This window comes from Scyliorhinus torazame, chromosome 16 (genome assembly GCF_047496885.1).
Source record: "Scyliorhinus torazame isolate Kashiwa2021f chromosome 16, sScyTor2.1, whole genome shotgun sequence".
NCBI classification, from domain to species: Eukaryota; Metazoa; Chordata; class Chondrichthyes; order Carcharhiniformes; family Scyliorhinidae; genus Scyliorhinus; species Scyliorhinus torazame.
The window spans coordinates 97,393,516-97,421,155 of record NC_092722.1 but is presented as its reverse complement, the minus strand read 5'-3'; the positions used below and the strand labels follow the sequence as shown (position 1 = coordinate 97,421,155).

The window sequence follows — 27,640 nt, the reverse complement described above, 5'->3', positions numbered from 1 at the left end:
CTGATTGGCTGTTGCGGGGAAAATTTGCATCAGTGCATTGCGGTCACTGTATCCAGAAGGTGTACCTGAGCAAGGCACCCTCCGTGTTCAAGTGAAGGCAAGCATCCAGCAGAGGGCAGCAGAGCGGAGCCGCTGATTGGCTGCTGCGGGGAAAATTTGCATCAGTGCATTGCGGTCACTGTATCCAGAAGTGGTTTGTGGAGGAGCTGATGTCAAGTGACAGTTAAACCCCAAACACTTCTTCAGTGTTTCCCTCCCTACCTCCTCCTCTAACCAAAAAAAAACAATCACTGTAAGGATCCCAGCCGATTAAAGATCAAGAGGGAGATTCGAGGGCAGGTAGAAGTCGAAAGAAGTTGAACCGTGACGTCAAGCCAGCAGGTAAGTGATTGGCTGGTGACTGGTAAGTAGTTTTTCTTTTCCCTGAGGTGTGTCGATAAGGTAAGGTTTCTCTATTTCTATTTTTATCGTGTGATTGGTAACAATTTTTCTTTTTTTTTCCTTCTACATTTATCTATTGTTTGCTATTACACTTGGACTAAGTTAAGTTTAAGATTAAAAATGGCAGGAGATCTCAGTCCCGTGTTATGCTCCTCTTGCTCAATGTGGGAGCTCAGGAACGTGGCTGATGTCCCTGGCTCCTTCACGTGCAGGAAGTGTGTCCAGCTGCAGCTCTTGTTAGACGGCATGACGGCTCTGGAGCTGCGGATGGACTCACTTTGGAGCATCTGCGATGCTGAGGAGGTCGTGGATAGCACGTTTAGCGAATTGGTGACACCACATATTAGAATTGGTTAGGGAGAAAGGGAATGGGTGACCAAAAGGCAGAGAAAAAGCAGGAAGGCAGTGCAGGTGTCCCCTGCAGTCATCTCCCTCCAAAACAGGTACACCGTTTTGGATACTGTTGGGGGAGATGGCTCACCATGGGAAGGCAGCAGTAGCCAGGTTCATGGCACCGTGGCTGGCTCTGCTGTACAGAAGGGCGGGAAAAAGAGTGGAAGGGCTATCGTCATAGGGGATTCAATTGTAAGGGGAGTAGATAGGCGGTTCTGTGGTAGAAAACGAGACTCCCAAATGGTATGTTGCCTCCCAGGTGCATGGGTCAGGGATGTCTCAGATCGGCTGCAGAACATTCTGAAGGGGGAGGGTGAACAGCCAGTTGTTGTGGTGCATATAGGCACCAATGATATAGGTAGAAAATGGGATGAGGTCCTACAAGCAGAATTTAGGGAGTTGGGAGCCAAGTTTAAAAAGTCGGACCTCAGAGTAGTAATCTCAGGATTGCTACCACTGCCATGTGGTAGCCGGAGTAGAAATGAAAGAATAGGCAGGATGAATGCGTGGCTTGAGAGATGGTGCAGGAGGGAGGGGTTCAGATTTTTGGGACATTGGGACCGATTCTGGTGGAGGTGGGATTACTACAAATTGGACGGTCTACACCTGGCCCGGACTGGAACCAATGTCCTTGGGGGTGCTTTTTCTAACGCTGTTGGGGAGGGTTTAAACTAATGTGGCAGGGGGTTGGGAATCAAATGAGGAGGTTAGTGGACAGTAAGGAGGTAGTAACTAAAGCCTGTAAGGAACTAGATCATGATGTCAGCGTGACTAAGGGGAAGAGTAGGCAGAGAGCAGATGATGAACGCAAAGGGACTGGTGGTCTGAGGTGCATTTGTTTTAATGCAAGAAGCATAGTAGGTAAGGCAGATGAACTTAGGGCTTGGATTAGTACCTGGGAGTATGATGTTATTGCTATTACTAAGACTTGGTTGAGGAAAGGGCATGATTGGCAACTAAATATCCCAGGATATCGATGCTTCAGGCGGGATAGAGAGGGAGGTAAAAGGGGTGGAGGAGTTGCATTACTGGTCAGAGAGGATATCACAGCTGTGCTGAAGGAGGGCACTATGGAGGACTCGAGCAGTGAGGCGATATGGACAGAGCTCAGAAATAGGAAGGGTGCGGTAACAATGTTGGGGCTGTACTACAGACCTCCCAACAGCGAGCTTGAGATAGAGGTACAAATATGTAAACAGATTATGGAAAGATGTTGGAGCAACAGGGTGGTAGTGATAGGAGATTTTAATTTTCCCAATATTGACTGCGATACACTTAGTGTCAGAGATCTAGATGGAGCAGAATTTGTAAGGAGCATCCAGGAGGGTTTTCTAGAGCAGTATGTAAATAGTCCAACTCGGGAAGGGGCCATACTGGACCTGGTGTTGGGGAATGAGCCCGGCCAGGTGGTTGCAATTTCAGTCGGGGATTACTTTGGGAATAGTGATCAGAATTCCGTAAGTTTCAGAATACTCATGGACAAAGACGAGAGTGGTCCTAAAGGAAGAGTGCTAAATTGGGGGAAGGCCATCTACACCAAAATTTGGCAGGAGTTGGGGAATGTGGATTGGGAGCAGCTGTTTGAAGGTAAATCCACATTTGATATGTGGGAGACTTTAAAGAGAGGTTGATTAGAGTGCAGGACAGACATGTCCCTGTGAAAATGAGGGGTAGAAATGGCAAGATTAAAGAACCATGGATGACAGGTGAAATTGTGAGACTAGCTAAGAGGAAAAAGAAGCATACATAAGGTCTAGGCGACTGAAGACAGACAAAGCTTTGGAAGAATATCGGGAATGTAGGACCAATCTGAAACGAGGAATCAAGAGGGCTAAAAGGGGTCATGAAATATCTTTAGTAAACAGGGTTAAGGAAAATCCCAAAGTCTTTTATTCATGCATAAGGAGCAAGAGGGTAACTAGAGAAAGGTTTGGCCCACTCAAGGACAAAGGAGGAAAGTTATGTGTGGAGTCAGAGAAAATGGGTGAGATTCTTAATGAGTACTTTGCATCGGTGTTCACCGAGGAGAGGGACATGACGGATGTTGAGGTTAGAGATAGATGTTTGATTACTCTAGGTCAAGTCGGCATAAGGAGGGAGGATGTGTTGGCAACATGGTTTTGTGCAGGGAAGGTCATGTCTTACCAACTTAATAGAATTCTTTGAGGAAGTGACAAAGTTGATTGCTGAGGGAAGGGCTGTAGACGTCATATACATGGATTTCAGTAAGGCATTTGATAAGGTTCCCCATGGTAGGCTGATGGAGAAAGTGAAGTCTCATGGGGTCCAGGGTGTACCAGCTAGATGGATAAAGAACTGGCTGGGCAACAGGAGACAGAGAGAGGAAGGGAGTTTCTCAAAATGGAGAACTGTGACCAGTGGTGTTACACAGGGATCCATTCTGGGACCACTGTTGTTTGTGATATACATAAATGATCTGGAGGAAGGTATAGGTGGTCTGATCAGCAAGTTTGCAGATGATACTAAGATTGGTGGAGTTACAAACAGCGAGGAGGACTGTCAGAGAATACAGCAGAACATAGATAGATTGGAGAGTTGGGCGGAGAAATGGCAGATGGAGTTCAATCCGGGCAAATGCGAGGTGATCCATTTTGGAAGATCCAATTCAAGAACGAACTATATGGTAAATGAAAAAGCCCTGGGGAAAATTGATGTACAGAGAGATCTGGGTGTTCAGGTCCATTGTACCCTGAAGGTGGCTGCGCAGGTCGATAGAGTGGTCAAGAAGGCATACGGCATGCTTTCCTTCATCGGAAGGGGTATTGAGTATAAGAGTTGGCAGGTCATGTTACAGTTGTATAAGACTTTGGTTCGGCCACATTTGGAATACTGCGTCCAGTTCTGGTCGCCACATTACCAAAAGGATGTGGATGCTTTGGAGAAGGTGCAGAGGAGGTTCACCAGGATGTTGCCTGGTATGGAGGGCACTAGCTATGAAGAGAGGTTGAGTAGATTAGGATTATTTTCATTAGAAAGACCTCATTGAGGTATAGACAGGGTGGATAGCAAGAAGCTTTTTCCCCAGAGTGGGGGAATCAATTACTAGGGGTCACAGGTTCAAGCTAAGAGGGGAAAAGTTTAAGGGAGATATGCGTGGAAAGTTCTTTACGCAGAGGGTGGTGGGTGCCTGGAATGCATTGCCGGCGGAGGTGGGCACGATAGCGTCATTTAAGATGTATTTAGACAGATACATGAATGGGCAGGGAGCAGAGGGATATAGATCCTGAGAAAATAGGCGACAGTTTTAGATAGAGGATCTGGATCGGCGCAGGCTTGGAGGGCCGAAGGGCCTGTTCCTGCGCTGTAATTTTTCTTTGTTCCTTGTAAAGCCTCTACAGTTTGGATTTACTTTTTCTTTTAAATCCTTTCTACTGTAAATTATTTTGCTTTTTATATCCTATGCCATTCTCAAGGGAGAATTTCACTTTCCTCAAACCTCTGAGCATGTCAATTCTTGTCTTGTGATCTAGATAAACCTTCAGTATTATCCTTGGGAAATGGAACTTCAAACTCTGCCCGATGACAGTTTTAAACAGCTGTAATTTACCCAGAATAGCTCTCCAGTCTTCCAGTGTGTTACATGATCATATCAGACCTTGTTAGAAGTTTAAAAAATCAAGCAAATGTATTAAACAATGAGTAATCAATTCACACAATTACCCAGTTACACCACACTCTTGGATATGTGCAAATGGAGTATGTCTAGTTTACGCCAACAGTTTGCAAATGTGAACCTAGGCATTTAAAGTGGGAAATAAACGAATCTGCATGCAGACACAAAAGTTTTAATACATTATCATTGTTTGATTTTTCCACTGGTTCATTATTCACATAATAAATTTTGCCTCATATTTCAAGTCTGGTGTCCAGAGTCTGCCAATTTTAAGAAATGAAGTGAAATCTAGTGGAGGGAGAGAGACTTCCCTGTCCAAAACTAGCCACTAAACAAGTTTTGCTCTGTTTTATTAGCTTTTTGCTTTTACCAGAGCAGATTATCAAGCGTTTACCAAGAACTCAAGGCACTGATCGAAAAGTGAGACTATTCCTGGCGAGTGATCTTTTATAGGAGATGGCTGTCTAATTTTCAGGAGTGCCTTAACCGGGAACGCCTTAAAGGGTGCAGAAGCCTATACCTGGCACTCCTGACCTGGCTGGCTCCATTGCAGAGACATAAATATCTTGCTTTGCAATTTTCATGGAGTCACGCCAATTTAAAAAACGTCTTGGTTCATGTCCCCTAAGGAGTCATGAACCCCAGTCAGCATGAGGAGGGCTTTTAAAAGGCAAGTTCAAAAGGGTCCTTTCATGTCTTCTATACTATGCTCTGTTCTCCCACCCACCAGGCTGCCATGCTAGGCTCTGCCTCGCCATCCATCCCCTCAGAACCTCCTTTTCCAAATGCCATGCCTTGCGACTTCCATGCCCATTGACCCATTGTTGTGCACTTTCTAGAACCAATGAACATGAAAGTGTAAAGGGAGATCTATAAAGAAAAAGCTTTGAAAAAAATAATTCACTGAAAAATTTCTACTATGGAAAACAAAGGCTGGATGACAAGCTAATGAAAGTGTCGATCGTACAGTCCCATTGAAGTTTCAAAAACCACAAACCCTGGAAACCACTTGATTTAGGTCAACAAACATTGTGAAATTGAGCAGAGATCAGAAAGCCTGTGCTGTCAATCAAACAATGTTTCCTCGGCAGTGTGGGGGAGGGGGGGGGGGCAGAGGAGAACAGTGGCAGGTGACCTGCCATTTGAACGGATGTCTAGGCATCCGAAGGTGTCAATTTGTACAGCGTAGCAATCTCAGTACTGCACTCAAGTGAGGGCCTGGATTAAGCCTCAAGTCTCTGATATGAAGCATGAACTCACAACCTTGTCAGTTGGAGGGGAGAAGACTGACAAACAAATCTAAAGGTTGTCATGGGAAGCATGAACTTAAATGGGGTGAAGACCTACTGTCAATTGACCTCATGGTCCAATAAATAAAGGGCATATTTATGCTAGTCACCATCAACAACAGATTACAGGTGTTTCTTTTGTACAAGTCCAATAATATGTAAATTTGAATTAAACAATACATACATCAACAAGGTTATAAATTTGGCTCAAAAATGTTAGACTTTAGTAACTTCCAATTGAAAGTGAACAGTACCATCATATATATATATATTTGATTAACCTTACCTGATTCCTAAAGATCAATGCCACAACTCCACCCAGCAATTCAAGAATCAGCACAATTGCAAGGGTATAGAGAAACTATAAACAAAAACACAAAATGGTGCTTAATCTTCTTTTCTCTCCATCCCAAGCTTACTAAAAATGCACTAATATGTTTAGAAATCTTATTCTAAATTTCCCCAGAAGCACAGGCCACATATGAATACTGTGGCCTAAAGTTTTGCACAGGCAGAGGGCTCCATACTGGAAGTGGGCCAGACGCAACCGTGGAACTGCTGGCGGAGAGGAAAATGTTGCAAAAGGACTTCCATCTGCTATCCACCAGGAAAACAATCAACCAGCTCCGCCAGACATGGGAGACATTTTATGAACTTGGAGACAAAGCAAGCCGCCTGCTGGCTCACCTGCTGAGAAAGCAGGCAGCCTCAAGGTTAAAGACAGAACTAGCTCAGGTTAAAGACAGAAGCAGCAGGCTAGTCGTTGTGCCAGAAAAGATCAACAAGACCGTTGCAACCTTCTACCGGGGGCTTTACACCCACCTCTGATCCCTCGGAGGGGGACTCGGAGATTAAGCAGTTCCTCGACTGGACATGCCTGTCGTGGGGGAAGATGAGAGATGGTGCCTAGAAGCATCATTAGAACTGGTGTGGATAGGACGGCATGGTGGCGCAGTGGTTCACACTGCTGCCTCATGGCGCTGAGGATCCAGTTCGATCCCGGCCCCAGGTCATTGTCTGTGTGGAGTTCACACATTCTCCCAGTGTCTGTGTAGGCCTCACCCCTACAAGTGCAGCGCAGGTGGAGTGGCCACGCTAAATTGCCCCTTAAGAAAAAGGAAAAAAAAGAACTGAGGAAGTCCCGGAGGACACCTACAAAAAGTTTGCGTCAGCACTGGCCCCACACCTGCGGCAAATGTTCGCAGACTCGCCAGTAAGGGGAACCCTGTTGCCAACACTAGCCCAAGCCTCAATATCTCTGATACCCAAAAAGGACAAAGACCCGACCGAGTGCCATCTCAGACCCATCTCACTCCTTAACTCAGACGAAAAAATCCTGGCGACGGCCCTGGTGTTACGACTGAAGAGCTGAATGCCAGAGGTAGTCACAGAGGACCATTGTGGGGTTTGTCAAGGGCAGGCAGCTAACATCGAACCCCAGGCACCCGCTGAACATGATAATGACGCCATCTGGGGAGAGAACACCAGAGATGATCATCTCCCTGAACGCAGAAAAGGCCTTCAACAGGGTTGAATGGAAGTGCCTCATAGAGATACTGGACCGGTTTGGGTTTGGGCCAGGATTCACCTCCCAAGTGAAACTGCTGTACGGTGCTCCCATGGCATATGGACAAACACCATCAGCTTCATGTACTTCTGGCTACACAGAGGCACGAGGAAGTGATGCTACTGTCCCAGCATATGTCAATTGATTTTCCTTGACAGAAATCTTTGGATCCTCACTGTCTTCAGGTGATGTCCCGGAGGACTGGAGAATAGCCTATGTTATTCCTTTGTTTAAGAAGGGTAGCAAGGATAATCCAGGGAACTACAGGCCGGTGAGCCTTACTTCAGTGGTAGGGAAATTACTGGAGAGAATTCTTCGAGACAGGATCTACTCCCATTTGGAAGCAAATGGACGTATTAGTGAGAGGCAGCATGGTTTTGTGAAGGGGCGGTCGTATCTCACTAACTTGATAGAGTTTTTCGAGGAGGTCACAAAGATGATTGATGCAGGTAGGGCAGTGGATGTTGTCTATATAGACTTCAGTAAGGCCTTTGACAAGGTCCCTCATGGCAGATTGGTACAAAAGGTGAAATCACACGGGATCAGGGGTGAGCTGGCAAGATGGATACAGAACTGGCTAGGTCATAGAAGGTAGAGAGTAGCAATGGAAGGGTGCTTTTCTGATTGGAGGGCTGTGATTAGTGGTGTTCCGCAGGTATCAGTGTTGGGACCTTTGCTGTTCGTAATATATATATATAAATGATTTGGAGGAAAATGTAACTGGTCTCATTAGTAAGTTTGCAGATTATCATAGAATTTACAGTGCAGAAGGAGGCCATTCGGCCCATCGAGTCTGCACCGGCTCTTGGAAAGAGCACCCTACCCAAGGTCAACACCTCCACCCTATCCCCATAACCCAGTAACCCCACCCAACACTGAGGGCAATTTTGATCACTAAGGGCAATTTATCATGGCCAATCCACCTAACCCGCACATCTTTGGACTGTGGGAGGAAACCGGAGCACCCGGAGGAAACCCACGCACACACGGGGAGGATGTGCAGACTCCGCACAGACAGTGACCCAAGCCGGAATCGAACCTGGGACCCTGGAGCTGTGAAGCAATTGTGCTATCCACAAGGCTACCGTGCTGCCCAAAGATGACACAAAGGTTGGTGGAATTGTGGATAGCAATGAGGAATGTCAGGGGATACAGCAGGATTTAGATCGTTTGGAGACTTCCTCTTCCCAGGATGGACTTAATCAGGGACAAGATGCTGGTTGAAGAGAAGGGCAGAGAGATGGCAAATGGAGTTTAATCTGGACAAATGTGAGGTAATGCATTTTGGAAGGTCTAATGCAGGTGGGGAATATACAGTGAATGGTAGAACCCTTAAGGGTATTGACAGTCAGAGAGATCGAGGTGGACTGGTCCACAGGTCACTGAAAGGGGCAATACAGGTGGAGAAGGTAGTCAAGAAGGCATAAGGCGACTTCCGGTGGCGGCTATGAAGGAGTAAGTCGCACATTTGGTGGCTTCCGCTCTGGTCTGACTTTGGACCTTTCCCCCGTTTTCTACCGGACTTGAATAGTTAGTGGTAATTGTTTACTGAATTCCCACTTCGGTGCATGGAGAGAAGAACTAGAAGTGTTGTTAGGGCAGAAACACAAAGATAGAGAAGGCTTGGGCTGCAGCTGCAACAGAAGACAGCATGGTGGAGGTTCGGACCTCTGGGCTTGTCGACCCAGCAGTCTATGGAGCAGCTGATGCAAGTCATTCAGGAAGGCTTTGCTACGCAGAAACCCAACTGCTTGCACCCGATAAAAGGGCCGATTGAGCGGTTGGAGCATAGATTGAACGCCCAGGATTGGACGATCCAGAAGGTGGAGAAGGCGCTGGCTGAGCAGGAAGAACATCAGACTTCGGTGGAGCTGGAGGTGGGGATGCTAAGGCATCAGCAGAAGAAGCTCCTGGAGAAGGTGGGGGACCTAGAAAATAGGTCCCGCGGGCAGGACCTAAGAATCGTCGGGCTCCCGGGGGGGGTCCGAAGGAACGGATGCTGGGGCATACAACGCAGACATGTTTGTGAAGCTGCTGGGGGATGGGGCATTGTCAGAGCACTCGCGAGGAAGCCGCAAATGGGAGACCGCCCCCGGACGGCAATGGTGGTGAGATTCCACAGGTTCTCGGATAAGGAGCACATTCTACAGTGGGCCAAGCAGACAAGCTGTAAATGAGACACTAGCATCCTGCGGGTTTACCAGGACCGGAGTGTAGAGGTGGCCCGGAGGAGAGCAGGCTTCAACCAGATCAAGTTGATCCTTTTGAAGAAAAAGGTGAAGTTTGGTCTGTTATACCTAGCCGTCTCTGGGTCATGCATGAGGATCAGCACTTCTACTTTGGGTCGCCTGAGGACTTGTTGGACTTTGCGAAACAGAAAGGGCTGGTGATGGATTGAGAACTTTTGAATTTGGATGCAACGTTCATGTTTTTGTTTCTCTGTTTTTGTAAAATGTTTCTCGTTTCATGGAAAATGTTTGTGATGCCGTTTGCATTGATTTGGAACCAGCGTAGACCTGAGTGAGTTAAGGTTTTCATTTGCACTGTTGGGGGATGGAAGTGTGCTTGTTTTGATCTTGGTGTATTTCTGTTGGGCATTTGTGTGGGGATTGTTTGATGTTGGAGCTTGTTTGTATGAGATGGGGTGGGGGAGGGAACAATAGGTGGGAGATTATCTGGCGCCGAGGATGGGGGCCACCAAGCTAGTTGGGCGAGCTAGCTCTCGGAAGCGCAGTGGGGGTGAGCATATGTTTGGTTTAGTAAAGGGGTTGGGTAAAAGGGTGTTGTTACTGGGGGGGGGGGGGATATTCTGCTGACGAGGGAGGGACTTGGGCTGAGAGACAGAGAGGAGGTTGGGGGCTGCCAGGGGATGGACCGGTGGAGGCGCGGAGCACGGGCTGGAGGCGGGCCTGTAAAAGGGAATGGATGATCGGCTGGGGGGGGGGGGGGCAAATGAGCCCCCCCCCAACTAGGCTGATCACCTGGAATATTCGAGGGTTAAATGGGCATGTGTGTTCGCGCAACTTAGGGGATTGAAGGCTTTTATGGTAATGTTGCAGGAGACACACCTTAGAGTTATGGACCAGGTAAGACTGAGGAAAGGCTGGGTCAGTCAGGTCTTTCACTCGGGACTAGATTCAAAGACTAGAGGGGTCGCGATCCTGATCAATAAGCGGGTAGTGTTTGAAGCGGGTAGAATAGTCTCGGACGTGAGAGGTCGGTACATTATGGTCAGTGGGAAGCTAGAGGGGGGTGCACGTGGTATTAGTAGATATGTATGCGCCAAATTGGGATGATGTGGAGTTTATAAAGAGGATGCTGGGGAAGATACCGGACCTGGACTCGCACAGGTTGGTCATGGGAGGGTACTTCAACACAGTTATGGACCCTGGCTTGGACCGGTCAAGCTCGAAAACAGGCAAGTTCCCAGCAATGGCAAAGGAACTAAGAGAGTTCATGGAGCTGATGGGAGGGGGGTTGATCCATGGAGATTTGGGCGGCCGAGGGTGAAGGAATTCTCCTTCTACTCACACGTGCATCCCGGATTGATTTATTTATTTTGAGCAGGGCCTTGCTGGTAGGGGTGGTGGACACGGGGTGCTCGGCGATTACAACTGGGTTGACCTGCAGGTTAGTAAAGACAGTAACCAGCGCCCGCACTGGAGGTTGGATGTGGGACTTTTAGCGGATGAAGCGAGCAGCTGAGGAAATGTATTCAGAGGTACCTGCAGGTCAATGACATGGGGGAAATTTCAGCAGCGGTGGTGTGGGAAGCACTGAAGGCGGTGGGCAGGGGGGAGCTGATCACGCTCCAGGCCCATAGGGAGAAGGTGGACAGGGCAGAGACGGACCGACTGGTAAAGGAGTTATTGTAGATTGATAGGAGGTATGCGGAGACCCCAGAGGCAGGGCTTTTAAGGGAACGGCGGAGGTTACAGGTGGAGTTTAGCTTGCTGACCACAGGGAGGGCGGTGGAGCAGCTGAGAAAGGCAAGGGGAGCGATCTATGAACATGGAGAGAAGGCCAGCAGAATGCTTGCTCAGCAGCTCAGGAAGAGGGAGGCAGCTAGGGAGATAGTGAAAGTAAAGGATGGAGATGGGAACCTGGTTGGTGATTCAGTAGGGGTATATAAAGCGTTTAGGGATTTCTACAGTAGGCTGGACAGGTCGGACCCCCCTATGGGGCCAGAGGGGATGAAGCACTTCCTGGAGGGGCTAAATTTCCCAAAGGTGGACGGGGAGCGGGTAGAAGGGCTGGCGGCCCCAATCGGGCTGGAGGAGATAGTGGAGGGCTTGAAGGCCATGCAGGCGGGTAAGGCCCCGGGTCTGGACGGGTACACAGTGGAATTTTATAAAACGTTCTCGGGGACATTGGGGCCGGTGTTGTTGAGGATGTTCAATGAGGCAAGGGAAAGAGGGGTGTTGTCCCCAACGATGTCACAGGCAACGATTTCGCTGATTCTTAAGCGGGACAAGAACCCGGAGCTGTGTGGGTCCTGTTGAATGTAGATGCCAAGTTGCTGGCCAAAATCCTGTCCTCCAGGATCGAGGACTGTGTTCCAGACGTTATTGGGGCGGACCAGGCGGGGTTTGTTAAGGGCAGGCAGTTGGTGGCCAAGAAGGCTGTTGAATGTGATCATGATGCCCTCGGAAGGTAGGGAGGTGGAGGTAGTGATCACAATGGATGCAGAAAAGGCTTTTGATCGGGAGGAATGGGACTATCTGTAGGAAATACAGGGACGGTTTGGATTCGGGCGGGGCTTTATGGACTGGAGCAGGTTACTGTATCAGGCTCCTGTGGCAAGTGTATGGACAAATAGGACAATATCGGACTATTTTAGACTGCACCGGAGGACAAGACAGGGATGCCCCCTCTCCCCACTGTTTGCGTTGGATATAGAGTTGTTGGCAATTGCTCTGAGAGCCTCGAGGAGCTGAAGAGGACTGGTCCGGGGGGGGGGGGGGGGGAGAGCACAGGTTTTCCCTCTATGCGGATGACCTGCTTTTGTACGTTTCGGACTCAATAGAGGGGATGGAAGAAATCATGAGGACTCTCGGGGAATTTGGCCGGTTTTTGGGGTATAAGCTGAATATGGGAAAGATCAAAGAATAAAGAAAAGTACAGCACAGGAACAGGCCCTTCGGCCCTCCAAGCCCGTGCCGACCATGCTGTCCGTCTAAACTAAAATCTTCTACACTCCCTGGGTCCATATCACTCTATTCCCATCCTATTCATGTATTTGTTAAGATGGCCCTTAAATTTCACTATCGTCCCTGCTTCCACCACCTCCTCCGGCAGCGAGTTCCAGGCACCCACTACCCTCTGCGTAAAAAACTTGCCTCGTACATCCCCTCTAAACCTTGCCTCTCGCACCTTAAACCTAGTAATTGACCCCTCTACCCTGGGGAAAAGCTTCTGACTATCCACTCTGTCTATGCCCCTCATAATTTTGTCGACCTCTGTCAGGTCGCCCCTCAACCTCCGAGTTCCAGTGAGAACAAACAGAGTTTATTCAACCGCTCCTCAGAGCTAATTCCATCCATACCAGGCAACATCCTAGTAAATCTCTTCTGCAACCCCTCTAAAGCCTCCACATCCTTCTGGTAGTGTGGCAACCAGAACTGAACACTATACTCCAAATGTGGCCCAATTAAGGTTCGATGCAGCTGCAACATGACTTGCCAATTCTTATACTCGAAGCCCCGGCCAATGAAGGCAAGCATGCCGTATGCCTTCTTGACTACCTTCTCCACCTGTGTTGCCCCTTTCAGTGACCTGTGGACCTGTACACCAAGATCTCTCTGACTTTCAATACTCTTGAGGGTTCTACCAGTCACTGTTTATTCCCTACCTGCATTAGACCTTCCAAAATACATTACCTCACATTTGTCTGGATTAAACTCCATCTGCCATCTGTCTGGCCAAGTCGCCAAACGATCTAAATCCTGCTGTATCCTCTGACAGTCCTCATCGCTATCCGCAATTCCACCAACCTTTGTGTCGTCTGCAAACTTACTCATCAGATCAATTACATTTTCCTCCAAATCATTTATATATACTACGAACAGCAAAGGTCCCAGCACTGATCCCTGTGGAACACCACTGGTCACAGCCCTCCAATTAGAAAAGCATCCTTCCATTGCTACTCTCTGCCTTCTATGACCTAGCCAGTTCTGTATCCACCTTGCCAGCTCACCCCTGATCCCGTGTGACTTCACCTTTTGTACTAGTCTACCATGAGGGACCTTGTCAAAGGCCTTACTGAAGTCCATATAGACAACATCCACTGCCCTACCTGCATCAATCATCTTAGTGACCTCCTCGAAAAACTCTATCAAGTTAGTGAGACACGACCTCCCCTTCACAAAACCATGCTGCCTCTCACTAATATGTCCATTTGCTTCCAAATGGGAGTAGATCCTGTCTCGAAGAATTCTCGCCAGTAATTTCCCTACCACTGACGTAAGGCTCACCGGCCTGTAGTTCCCTGGATTATCCTTGCTACCCTTCTTAAATAAAGGAACAACATTGGCTATTCTCCAGTCCTCCGGGACATCACCTGAAGCCAGTGAGGATCCAAAGATTTCTGTAAAGGCCTCAGCAATTTCCTCTTTAGCCTCCTTCAGTATTTTGGGGAAGATCCCATCAGGCACTGGTGACTTATCTTTACATTTTTCAAGACGCCCAACACCTCGTCGTTTTGGATCTCAATGTGACCCAGGCTATCTACACACCCTTCTCCAGACTCAACATCCACCAATTCCTTCTCTTTGGTGAATACTGATGCAAGGTATTCATTTAGTACCACGCCCAGTTCCTCTGGCTCCACACATAGATTCCCTTGCCTATCCTTCAGTGGGCCAACCCTTTCCCTGGCTAACCTTTTGCTTTTTATGTACGTGTAAAAAGCCTTGGGATTTTCCTTCACCCTATTTGCCAATGACTTTTCGTGACCCCTTCTAGCCCTCCTGACTCCTTGCTTAAGTTATTTCCTACTTTCCTTATATTCCACACAGGTTTCGTCTGTTCCCAGCCTTCTAGCCCTGACAAATGCCTCCCTTTTCTTTTTGAGGAGGCCTACAATATCTCTCGTTATCCAAGGTTCCCAAAATTTGCCGTATTTATCCTTCTTCCGCACAGGAACATGCCGGTCCTGAATTCCTTTCAACTGACATTTGAAAGCCTCCCACATAGAACATAGAACGATACAGCGCAGTACAGGCCCTTCGGCCCACGATGTTGCACCGACATGGGAAGTCAAAAAACAAAAGCCATCTAACCTACACTATGCCATTATCATCCATATGCTTATCCAAAAAACTTTTGAATGCCCTCAATGTTTAATCGCAAGCAGTTTCAGCATGCATGTCATTATACAAAGTCTCCAGAAAGTAAAAACACACTGCAAAAATGCGCAACATCTGCCCACTCAACCTACAAAAATGTTGCATTTATAAAAATTGATAAAATTATTCCTTTCAATTGTACAAGTGACAGGAGATTAGCAAACTCTCCAGACTTGGACAAGACTTTTTTGGACAAGAGTTCACTACTGTTGCAGGTAGGGCATTCCACAGCCTCACCACTCTTTGCGTAAAGAACCTACCTCTGACCTCTGTCCTATATCTATTACCCCTCAGTTTAAGGCTATGTCCCCTCGTGCTAGCCATTTCCATCCGCGGGAGAAGGCTCTCACTGTCCACCCTATCTGACCCCCTGATCATTTTGTATGCCTCTATTAAGTCTCCTCTTAACCTTCTTCTCTCTAACGAAAACAACCTCAAGTCCGTCAGCCTTTCCTCATAAGATTTTCCCTCCATACCTGGCAACATCCTGGTAAATCTCCTCTGCACCCGCTCCAAAGCTTCCACGTCCTTCCTATAATGCGGTGACCAGAACTGTACGCAATACTTCAAATGCGGCCGTACCAGAGTCTTGTACAGCTGCAACATGACCTCATGACTCCGGAACTCAATCCCTCTACCAATAAAGGCCAACACTCCACAGGCCTTCTTCACAACCCTATCAACCTGGGTGGCAACTTTCAGGGATCTATGTACATGGACACCTAGATCCCTCTGCTCATCCACACTTCCAAGAACTTTACCATTAGCCAAATATTCCGCATTCCTGTTATTCCTTCCAAAGTGAATTACCTCACACTTCTCTACATTAAACTCCATTTGCCACCTCTCAGCCCAGCTCTGTAGCTTATCTATGTCACTCTGTAACCTGCTACATCCTTCCGCACTGTCGACAACACCACCGACTTTAGTGTCGTCTGCAAATTTACTCACCCACCCTTCTGCGCCCTCCTCTAGGTCATTGATAAAAATGACAAACAGCAACGGCCCCAGAACAGATCCTTGTGGTACGCCACTTGTAACTGAACTCCATTCTGAACATTTCCCATCAACCACCACCCTCTGTCTTCTTTCAGCTAGCCAATTTCTGATCCACATCTCTAAATCACCCTCAATCCCCAGCCTCCGTATTTTCTGCAATAGCCTACCGTGGGGAACATTATCAAACGCTTTACTGAAATCCATGTACACCACATCAACTGCTCTACCCTCGTCTACCTGTTCAGTCACCTTCTCAAAGAACTCGATAAGGTTTGTGAGGCATGACCTACCCTTCACAAAGCCATGCTGACTATCCCTAATCATATTATTCGTATCTAGATGATTATAAATCTTGTCTCTTATAATCCCCTCCAAGACTTTACCCACTACAGACGTGAGGCTCACCGGTCTATAGTTGCCGGGGTTGTCTCTGCTCCCCTTTTTGAACAAAGGGACCACATTTGCTATCCTCCAGTCCTCTGGCACTATTCCTGTAGCCAATGATGCCATAAAAATCAAAGCCAAAGGTCCAGCAATCTCTTCCCTGGCCTCCCAGAGAATCCTAGGATAAATCCCATCAGGTCCCGGGGACTTATCTATTTTCAGCCTGTCCAGAATTGCCAACACCTCTTCCCTACGTACATCAATGCCATCTATTCTATTAGCCTGGGGCTCAGCATTCTCCTCCACAACATTATCTTTTTCCTGAGTGAATACTGACAAAAAATATTCATTTAGTATCTCGCCTATCTCTTCAGACTCCACACACAACTTCCCATCCCTGTCCTTGACTGGTCCTACTCTTTCCCTAGTCATTCTTTTATTCCTGACATACCTATAGAAAGCTTTTGGGTTTTCCTTGAACCTACCTGCCAAATACTTCTCATGTCCCCTCCTTGCTCGTCTTAGCTCTCTCTTTAGATCCTTCCTCGCTACCTTGTAACTATCCATCGCCCCAACTGAAACTTCACACCTCATCTTCACATAGGCCTCCTTCTTCCTCTTAACAAGAGATTCCACTTCTTTGGTAAACCACGGTTCCCTCGCTCGACGCCTTCCTCCCTGCCTGACCGGTACATACTTATCAAGAACACGCAGTAGCTGATCCTTGAACAAGCTCCACTTATCCAGTGTGCCCAACACTTGCAGCCTACTTCTCCACCTTATCCCCCCCCAAGTCACGTCTAATGGCATCATAATTGCCCTTCCCCCAGCGATAACTCTTGCCCTGCGGTGTATACTTATCCCTTTCCATCATTAACGTAAACGTCACCGAATTGTGGTCACTGTCCCCAAAATGTAAAAAAGAGACCTCCAAATCCAACACCTGGCCTGGTTCATTACCCAAAACCAAATCCAACGTGGCCTCGCCTCTTGTTGGCCTGTCAACATATTGTGTCAGGAAACCCTCCTGCACACACTGTACAAAAAACGACCCATCTAATGTACTCGAACTATATCTTTTCCAGTCAATATTTGGAAAGTTAAAGTCTCCCATAATAACTACCCTGTTACTTTCGCTCTTATCCAGGATCATCCTCGCCATCCTTTGCTCTACATCCCTAGAACTATTTGGAGGCCTATAGAAGACTCCCAACAGTGTGACCTCTGCTTTCATGTTTCTAACCTCAGCCCATACTACCTCGGAAGATGAGTCCCCATCTAGCATCCTCTCCGCCACCGTAATACTGCTCTTGACTAGCAGCGCCACACCTCCCCCTCTTTTGCCTCCTTCTCTGAGCTTACTAAAACACCTAAACCCCGGAACCTGCAACATCCATTCCTGTCCCTGCTCTATCCATGTCTCCGAAATGGCCACAACATCGAAGTCCCAGGTATCAACCCATGCTGCCAGTTCCCCTACCTTATTTCGTATACTCCTAGCATTGAAGTAGACACACTTCAAACCACCTACCTGAACACTGGCCCCCTCCTGCGACGTCAAATCTGTGCTCCTGACCTCTATACTCTCATTCTCCCTTACCCTAAAACTACAATCCAGGTTCCCATGCCCCTTCCTTATATTCCACGCAGGCTTCGTCTGTTCCCAGCCTTTTAGCCTGACAAATGCCTCCTTTTTCTTTTTGATGAGGCCTACAATATCTCTCATTATCCAAGGTTCCCGAAAATTGCCGTATTTATCCTTCTTCCTCACAGGAACATGCCGGTCCTGAATTCCTTTCAACTGACACTTGAAAGGCTCCCACATGTCAGATGTTGATTTGCCCTCAAACATCCGCCCCCAATCTATGTTCTTCAGTTCCCGCCTCGTATTGTTATAATTAGCCTTCCCCCAATTTAGCACATTCATCCTAGGACCACTCTTATCCTTGTCCACCAGTACTTTAAAACTTACTGAATTGTGGTCACTGTTACCGAAATGCTCCCCTACTGAACTTGGGGCGCGGGTTGGAACTTGGGACTACGATGTTGTGGCCATTACGGAGACATGGTTAGAACAGGGACAGGAATGGTTGTTGGAAGTTCCGGGGTATAGATGTTTCACTAAGAGTCGGGAAGGTGGTAAAAGAGGTGGAGGAGTGGCATTGTTAATCAAGGATAGTTTAACGGCTGCAGAAAGGAAGTTCAAAGGGGATCTGCCTATTGAGGTAATATGGACCGAAATCAGAAATAGGAAAGGAGCGGTCACGTTGTTCGGAGTTTTCTATAGGCCCCCGAATAGTAATAGAGAAGTGGAGGAAGAAATTGCAAAACAGATTATGGATAGGTGTGGAGGTCTCAGGGTAGCTGTCATGGGTGACTTTAACTTTCCAAATATTGATTGGAACCTCTATAGGTCGAATAGTTCAGATGGGGCAGTTTTTGTACAGTGTGTGCAGGAGGGTTTCCTGACACAATATGTGGATAGGCCGACAAGAGAATGGGCCACATTGGATTTGGTACTGGTTAATGAACCGGGCCAAATGTTAAGATTTGTTTGTGGTAGAGCACTTTGGAGATAGTGACCACAATTCGGTGCCTTTCACTATTGCAATGAAGAGGGATAGGGCCATACGGCAGGGCAACAAAGAACAAAGAAGAAAATTACAGCACAGGAACAGGCCCTTCGGCCCTCCCAGCCAGCGCCGATCCAGATCCTTTATCTAAACCTGTCGCCTATTATCCAAGGATCTACTTTCCTCTGTTTCCCACCCGTTCATATATCTGTCTAGATGCATCTTAAATGATGCTATCGTGCCCGCCTCTACCACCTCCGCTGACAAAGCGTTCCAGGCACCCACCACCCTCTGCGTAAAAAACTTTCCACGCACATCTTCCTTAAACTTTCTCCCCCTCACCTTGAAATCGTCGCCCCTTCTAATTGACACCCCCACTCTTGGAAAAAGCTAGTTGCTATCCACCCTGTCCATACGTCTCAGAATTTTGAAGACCTCAATCAGGTCCCCCCTCAACCTCGTTCTTCTTGACCACTCTATCGATCTGCGTTGCCACCTTCAGGGTACAATGGACCTGAACTCCCAGATCTCTCTGTACATCAATTTTCCCCAGGACTCTTCCATTGACCATATAGTCTGCTCTTGAATTAGATCTTCCAAAATGCATCACCTCGCATTTGCCTGGATTGAACTCCATCTGCCATTTCTCTGCCCGACTCTCCAATCTATCTATATTTTGCTGTATTCTTTGACAGTCCTCCTCGCTATCTGCAACTCCACCAATCTTAGTATCATCTGCAAACTTGCTAATCAAACCACCTATACCTTCGTCCAAATCATTTATGTATATCACAAACAACAGTGGTCCGAGCACGGATCCCTGTGGAACACCACTAGTCACCTTTCTCCATTTTGAGACACTCCCTTCCACCACTCCTCTCTGACTCCTGTTGCCCAGCCAGTTCTTTATCCATCTAGCTAGTACACCCTGAACCCCATACGACTTCACTTTTTCCATCCACCTGCCATGGGGAACTTTATCAAATGCTTTACTGAAGTCCATGTATATGACATTTACAGCCCTTCCCTCATCAATTAACGTTGTCACTTCCTCAAAGAATTCTATTAGGTTTGTAAGACATGACCTTCCCTGCACAAAACCATGCTGTCTATCACTGATAAGTCTATTTTCTTCCAAATGTGAATAGATCCTATCCCTCAGCATCTTCTCCAACAGTTTGCCTACTACTGACGTCAAGCTCACAGGTCTATAATTCCCTGGATTATCCCTGCTACCCTTCTTAAACAAAGGGACAACATTAGCAATTCTCCAGTCCTCCGGGACCTCACCCGTGCTCAAGAATGCTGCAAAGATATCTGTTAAGGTTTGATAAGGTTCCCCATGGTCGGCTTATGAAGAAAGTAAGGAGGTGTGGGATAGAGGGAAATTTGGTGAGTTGGATAAGTAACTGGCTATCACATAGAAGACAGAGGATGGTGGATGGAAAATTATCAGACTGGAGATCAGTTACCAGCGGTGTACCACAGGGATCAGTGCTGGGTCCTCTGCTATTTGTGATTTTTATCAATGACTTGGAGGAGGGGGCTGAAGGGTGGGTCAGTAAATTTGCTGATAACACCAAGATTGGTGGAGTAGTGGATGAGGTGGAGGGCTGTTGTAGGCTGCAAAGAGACATTTGAATGCGGATTACAGGGTCAACGGCAGGGTTCTGAGGAATGTGGAGGAACAGAGATCTTGGGGTTTATGTCCACAGATCTCTGAAGGTTGCCACTCAAGTGTATAGAGCCGTGAAGAAGGCTTATAGTGTGTTAGTGATTATTAACAGGGGGCTTGAGTTTAAGAGTCGCGGGGTTATGCTGCAACTATACATGACCCTGGTAAGTCCAATTTGGAGTATTGTGTGCAGTTCTGGTCACCTCTTTATAGAAAGGATGTGGAAGCATTGGAAAGGGTGCAAAGGAGATTTACCAGGATGCTGCCTGGTTTGCAAGATAGGTCTCATGAGGAAAGGTTGAGGGAGCTAGGGCTTTTCTCTTTGGAGCGGAGGAGGATGAGAGGATGAGAGGCGACTTAATAGAGGTTTACAAGATGATGAGGGGGATAGATAAGAGTGGACGTTCAGAGACTATTTCCTCGGGTGGATGTAGCTGTTACAAGGGGGCATAACTATAACGTTCAGGATGGGAGATATAGGAGGTATGTCCGAGGTAGGTTCTTTATTCGGAGAGTGGTTAGGGTGTAGAATGTACTGCTTGCTGTGATAGTGGAGTCGGACACTTTAGGAACTTTCAAGCGGTTATTGGATAGGCACATGGAGCACACCAGAATGACAGGGAGTGGGATAGCTTGATCTTGGTTTCGGACAATGCTCGGCACATCATTGAGGGCCGAAAGGCCTGTTCTGTGCTGTACTGTTCTATGTTCTATGTTCTGCCCCATCTAAGCCCCTAGCACGAAGTGAGTCCCAGTCAATATTGGGGAGGTTGAAGTCTCCCATCACCACAACCCTGTTGTTTTTACTCATTTCCAAAATCTGTTTACCTACCTGCTCCTCTATCTCCCGCTGGCTATTGGGAGGCCTGTCGTAAACCCCCAACATTGTGACTGCACCCTTCTTATTCCTGATCTCTACTCATATAGCCTCGCTGCCCTCTAAGGTGTCCTCCCGTAGTATAGCTGTGATATTCTCCCTAACCAGTAGCGCAACTCCACCACCCCTTTTACATTCCGCTCTAGCCCGCCTGAAACATCTAAATCCTGGAACGTTTAGCTGCCAATCCTGTCCTTCCCTCAACCAGGTCTCTGTAATGGCAACAACATCATAGTTCCAAGTACTAATCCAAGCTCTAAGTTCATCTACCTTACTCGTAATACTTCTTGCATTAAAACACATGCACTTCAGGCCACCAGACCGGCTGTTTTCAGCAACATCTCCCTGTCTACTCTTCCTCAGAGCCATACTGGCCCTATTCCCTAGTTCACCCTCAATGCTTTCGCCTTCTGACGTTTTGCTCCGGTACCCAGCCCCGTGCCATACTAGTTTAAACCCTCCCGTGTGACACTAGCAAACCTCGCGGCCAGGATATTTATGCCTCTCCAGTTTAGATGCAACCCGTCCTTCTTATACAGGTCACACCTGCCCCGAAGAGCTCCCAGTGGTCCAGATAACAGAATCCCTCCCTCCTACACCAGCTGTTTAGCCACATGTTTCGCTGCTCTATCTTTCTATTTCTAGCCTCACTGGCATGTGACACAGGGAGTAATCCCGAGATTACAACCCTAGAGGTCCTGTCTTTTAACTTTCTGCCTAGCTCCCTGAACTCCTGCTGCAGGACCTCATGCCCCTTCCTGCCTATGTCGTTAGTACCAATATGTACAACGACCTCTGCCTGTTTGCCCTCCCCCTTCAGGATGCCCTATACCCGTTCGGAGACATCCTGGACCCTGGCACCAGGGAGGCAACATACCATCCTGGAGTCTCTTTCACGTCCACAGAAGTGCCTATCTGTGCCCCTGACTATAGAGTCCCCTATGACTATTGCTCTTCTGCGCTTTGACCCTCCCTTCTGAACATCAGAGCCAGCCGTGGTGCCACTGCTCTGGCTGCTGCTTTTTGCCCCTGATAGGCTATCCCCTCCGACAGTATCCAAAGGGGTTCGAGAGGGGGACAACCACAGGGGATTCCTGCACTGACTGCCTGCCCTTTCTGGTGGACACCCATTTCTCTGCCTGCACCTTGGGTGTGACATTTATATAACTGCTATATATGACGCCTCCCGCCACCTGCATGCTCCTAAGAGCATCCAACTACTGCTCCAACCGAACCATGTGGTCTGTGAGGAGCTCCAGTTGGGTGCACTTTCTGCAGGTGTAGCCATCCGGGATGCTGGAAGCCTCCCGGACCTGCCACATCTCAGTCAGAGCACTGCATCCCTCCAGCTGACATTGCGTGAATTAATTAGTAAATTAAAGTTAAAAGTTTTTTTTTTAAAGTTACTGTTAACTATATGTTTCCTAGCACTAGATTTCTACTATAAATGTGAAAGCTAAATACAGTACTCTCCGATCTCTGGCTTAGATACCCCTCTAAATTATAATCAAGTAATTAAGTTTAATTAGTTTAACAATGCTTAATTTTTAAATTTAGTGTAGATTCCCAACCAGCCAATCAGGTCACAGCTTTACGGTGATGTCACTTCAGTTCCCCCCCCCCCCAACCACACAATTTGAAATGGTAATAAAAATAAAAATACAAAGAGTGAGATGTTTGTGGTCCAGGTGAGAGGACAGGAGAGGCGACTAGGAGAGCTGCCGTTTAGGTTAATAAAGGGAAGCTTTAGGTACCTCGGCATCCAAGTCGCGCGGGAATGGGACCGGCTGCATAAATTGAATCTGGCCCGGCTGGTGGACCAAATGAAGGACTATTTTCGGAGATGGGATGCGCTCCCGTTGTCTCTGGCTGGGAGGGTGCAAACGGTGAAGATGACGGTCTTCCTGAGATTCATATTTGTATTTCAGTGTCTCCCCATCTTTATTCCGCGGTCCTTTTTTAAGCAGATCAACAGAGTGATCACGGGCTTCATAGAATAGATGGCATTGAGGTACGTAGGGAAGAGGTGTTGGCAATTCTGGACAGGCTGAAAATAGATAAGTCCCCGGGACCTGATGGGATTTATCCTAGGATTCTATGGGAGGCCAGGGAAGAGATTGCTGGACCTTTGGCTTTGATTTTTATGTCATCATTGGCTACAGGAATAGTGCCAGAGGACTGGAGGACAGCAAATGTGGTCCCTTTGTTCAAAAAGGGGAGCAGAGACAACCCCGGCAACTATAGACCGGTGAGCCTCACGTCTGTAGTGGGTAAAGTCTTGGAGGGGATTATAAGGGACAAGATTTATAATCATCTAGATAGGAATGATATGATCAGGGATAGTCAGCATGGCTTTGTGAAGGGTAGGTCATGCCTCACAAACCTTATTGAGTTCTTTGAGAAGGTGACTGAACAGGTAGACGAGGGTAGAGCAGTTGATGTGGTGTATATGGATTTCAGCAAAGCGTTTGATAAGGTTCCCCACGGTAGGCTATTGCAAAAAATACGGAGGCTGGGGATTAAGGGTGATTTAGAGATGTGGATCAGAAATTGGCTAGCTGAAAGAAGACAGAGGGTGGTGGTTGATGGGAAATGTTCAGAATGGAGTACAGTCACAAGTGGAGTACCACAAGGATCTGTTCTGGGGCCGTTGCTGTTTGTCATTTTTATCAATGACCTAGAGGAAGGCACAGAAGGGTGGGTGAGTAAATTTGCAGATGATACTAAAGTCGGTGGTGTTGTCGATAGTGTGGAAGGATGTAGCAGGTTACAGAGGGATATAGATAAGCTGCAGAGCTGGGCTGAGAGGTGGCAAATGGAGTTTAATGTAGAGAAGTGTGAGGTGATTCACTTTGGAAGGAATAACAGGAATGCGGAATATTTGGCTAATGGTAAAGTTCTTGAAAGTGTGGCTGAGCAGAGGGATCTAGGTGTCCATGTACATAGATCCCTGAAAGTTGCCACCCAGGTTGATAGGGTTGTGAAGAAGGCCTATGGAGTGTTGGCCTTTATTGGTAGAGGGATTGAGTTCCGGAGTCGGGAGGTCATGTTGCAGCTGTACAGAACTCTGGTCCGGCCGCATTTGGAGTATTGCGTACAGTTCTGGTCACCGCATTATAGGAAGGACGTGGAGGCTTTGGAGCGGGTGCAGAGGAGATTTACCAGGATGTTGCCTGGTATGGAGGGAAATTCTTATGAGGAAAGGCTGACGGACTTGAGGTTGTTTTCGTTGGAGAGAAGAAGGTTAAGAGGAGACTTAATAGAGGCATACAAAATGATCAGGGGGTTGGATAGGGTGGACAGTGAGAGCCTTCTCCCGCGGATGGATATGGCTGGCACGAGGGGACATAACTTTAAACTGAGGGGTAATAGATATAGGACAGAGGTCAGAGGTAGGTTCTTTACGCAAAGAGTAGTGAGGCCGTGGAATGCCCTACCTGCTACAGTAGTGAACTCGCCAACATTGAGGGCATTTAAAAGTTTATTGGATAAACATATGGATGATAATGGCATAGTGTAGGTTAGATGGCTTTTGTTTCGGTGCAAACATCGTGGGCCGAAGGGCCTGTACTGCGCTGTATTGTTCTATGTTCTATGTTCTATGTTCATCTGGGCGGGCAAGACCCCGCGAGTAAGGAAGGTAATGCTTGAGCGGAGTTGGGGAGAGGCGGGCTGGCACTGCCAAATTTTAGCAATTATTACTGGGCGGCTAATATAGCCATGATCAGGAAGTGGGTGGTGGGGGAGGGGGCTGGCATGGGTGCCTATGGAGGCGGCTTCATGTAAGGGCACAGTTTGGTGGCGTTGGTAACTGTGCCTCTGCCATTTCCGACGACACGGTACCCCACCAGTCCAGTGGTGGTGGCAGCCCTGAGAGTTTGGGGCCAGTGGAGGCGGCACGTGGGAGCATCGGTTTGGGCCCCAATCTGTGATAATCACCGGTTTGCCCCGGGGAGTACGGACGGGGGGTTCGGTTATGGCGGAGAGCGGGGATTGAGAGGGATGGGGGATATGTTCATAGAGGGGAGCTTTCCGAGTATGAAGGCATTGGAGGAAAAGTTTGGGTTGGCGAGGGGAAACAAATTCAGGTATCTGCAGGTGCGGGACTTCCTTCGTAAACAGGTGTCAACCTTCCCGCTCCTACCGCTGAGGGGGATTCAGACAGGGTAGTTTCCAGAGGGTGGGAAGGCGAAGGGAGCGTCTCAGAAATTCATAAGGAGCTTATGGGGTCGGAGGAGACACAGACCGAGGAGCTGAAGCGCAAGTGGGAGGAGTTGGGAGGTGAGATAGAGGATGGTCCATAGGCAGACGCGTTGAGTAGAGTCAACGTGTCTGCAACATGTGCCAGGCTCAGCCTGATACAAAAGGTTGTTCACCGGGCTCACATGACCGTGGCCCGGATGAGCAGATTCTTTGGGGTGGAGCACAGGTGCGCAAAATACGCGGGAGGACCGGCCAACCATGTCCAACATGTTTTGGACATGTCCAAAGCTTAGGGGATTTTTGGCTGGGTTTGCGGACGTCATGTACACGCCGTTAAAAATAAGGGTGGCACTGAGTCCAGAGGTGGCGATTTTCGGGGTATCAGTAGACCCGGGAATCCAGAGGAGAAAGAGGCAGACGTTCTGGCCTTTGCTTCGTGCTAGCCAGGAGACAGATACTATTAGCATGGAGGGACTCAAAGCCCCCGAAGTCGGAGACCTGGCTATCAGACATGGCTAGCTTTCTCTGTTTGGAGAAAATCAAGTTCGCCTTGAGAGGGTCACTTCCTGCCACCCGTAGGTGGCAACCGTTCGTCGACTTCTTTGCGGGAAATTAATCGTCAGCAGTGGGGGGGGGGGGGGGGGGATGGGGGGGGGGGGGGGGCAAGTACTTTAGATTAAAGTAGGGGTGGGTCAACAAGGTGAGACCAGTACAAGAGGTAAATGGCTTTTGCACTATGTTTATGGTGTCATGTATATCGTTTATTTTGTTGTTGTCACTATACCAAAAATAACTCAATAAAATGTTTATTAAAAAAAATGAAGGCATACGGCATGCTTGCCTTCATTGGCCGGGGCATTGAGTATAAGAATTGGCAAGTCATGTTGCAGCTGTTTCGAAACTTCGTCAGGCCACACTTGGAGTATAGTGTTCAATTCTGGTCTTATTCTCACTGGAACTACGGAGGTTGAGGGTGACCTGATAGAGGTCTACAAAATTATGAGGGGCATAGACAGAGTGGATAGTCAGAGGCTTTTTCCCCAGGTAGAGGGGTCAATTACTAGGGGGCATAGGTTTAAGGTGCGAGGAGCATGGTTTAGAGTAGATGTACGAGGCAAGTTTTTTTACACAGAGGGTAGTGGGAGCCTGGAACTTGCTGTCGGAGGAGGTGGTGGAAGCAGGGACGATAGTGACATTTAAGGGCATCTTGATAAATACATGAATAGGATGGGAATAGAGGAATATGGACCCCGGAAGTGCAGAAGATTTTAGTTTAGACGGGTAGCATGGTCGGCACATGCTTGGAGGGCCGAAGGGCCTGTTCCTGTGCTGTACTTTTCTTTGTGCTTTGTTCTTTGAGCCACTGGCAATCGCCCTCAGAACAGCAAAGGGATGGAGAGATATCCTGAGGGGAGACAGAGCAGAGTCTCACTCTATGCAGGTGACCTGCTCCTCTACATCTCAACCTCCCAGACAAGCATGGAAGGGATACTGAAACTCCTAATGGAGTTCAGAGCCTTCTCAGGCTACAAACATAATCTGAATAAGAATGAGGTCTTCCCTGTGAACCTACAGGAGGAGGGGCAGAGCTGGAGGGATTGCCGTTTAAACTGGCCCAGACCACATTTGGCTACCTGGGAATCCAAAACGCTTGCAACAGGACATGGATCCATAAATGAAAGCTGACAAGACTGGTGGAGGAAGTTAAAAAAGACTAGCAGAGGTAATTCTCACTTCCACTCTCCCTCACAGGGAGAATACAGATGATCAACATGAACGAGCTGCGACTTCCGGTGGCGGCTATGAAGGAGTCGGTCGCACATTTGGTGGCTCCCGCTCAGGTCGGAACTTTGGACCTTTTTTGTCGGATCTGATTTGGAAAATTGATGTTGGATGCAACTGTGATGAGGAATCCTTCATCAGTGCATGGAGAGGCGGACCAGGAGTGCTCGCAAAGGAAGAAATAGGCGAATGGAGAAGGCTTGGGCTGAGGCTGCAGCGGGAGAAAGCATAGCGGACGACTGGAGTTCTGGCTCAACAACCCAGCGGTTGACGGAGCAGCTGATGCCAGTTCATACAGGAGGGCTTCGCCAAACAGAAACAGGAATGCTTGGACCCGATTAAGGACTCGATTGCGCGGCTGGAACTCAGGCTGGATGCTCAAGACCGAGCGATCCAGAAAGTGGAGAAGGCACTGACTGAGCAGGAGGAACACCAAACTGCAGTAGAATTGGAGGTGGGGACGTGAGAGACCAACAG

General features: G+C 47.9%; 1 protein-coding gene across 2 annotated transcripts in view; it reads right to left on the bottom strand.

The window, feature by feature from the left end:
* tspan15 (tetraspanin 15) overlaps positions 1 to 27,640 on the bottom strand; it is a 240,636-nt gene that overhangs the window by 139,860 nt on the left and 73,136 nt on the right. For both annotated transcript variants that reach the window (XM_072478768.1, XM_072478769.1), the window contains exon 3: positions 6,044 to 6,118. In XM_072478768.1, the coding sequence (XP_072334869.1) occupies positions 6,044 to 6,118 (75 nt within the window). The remainder of the gene's footprint in view (positions 1 to 6,043; positions 6,119 to 27,640) is intronic.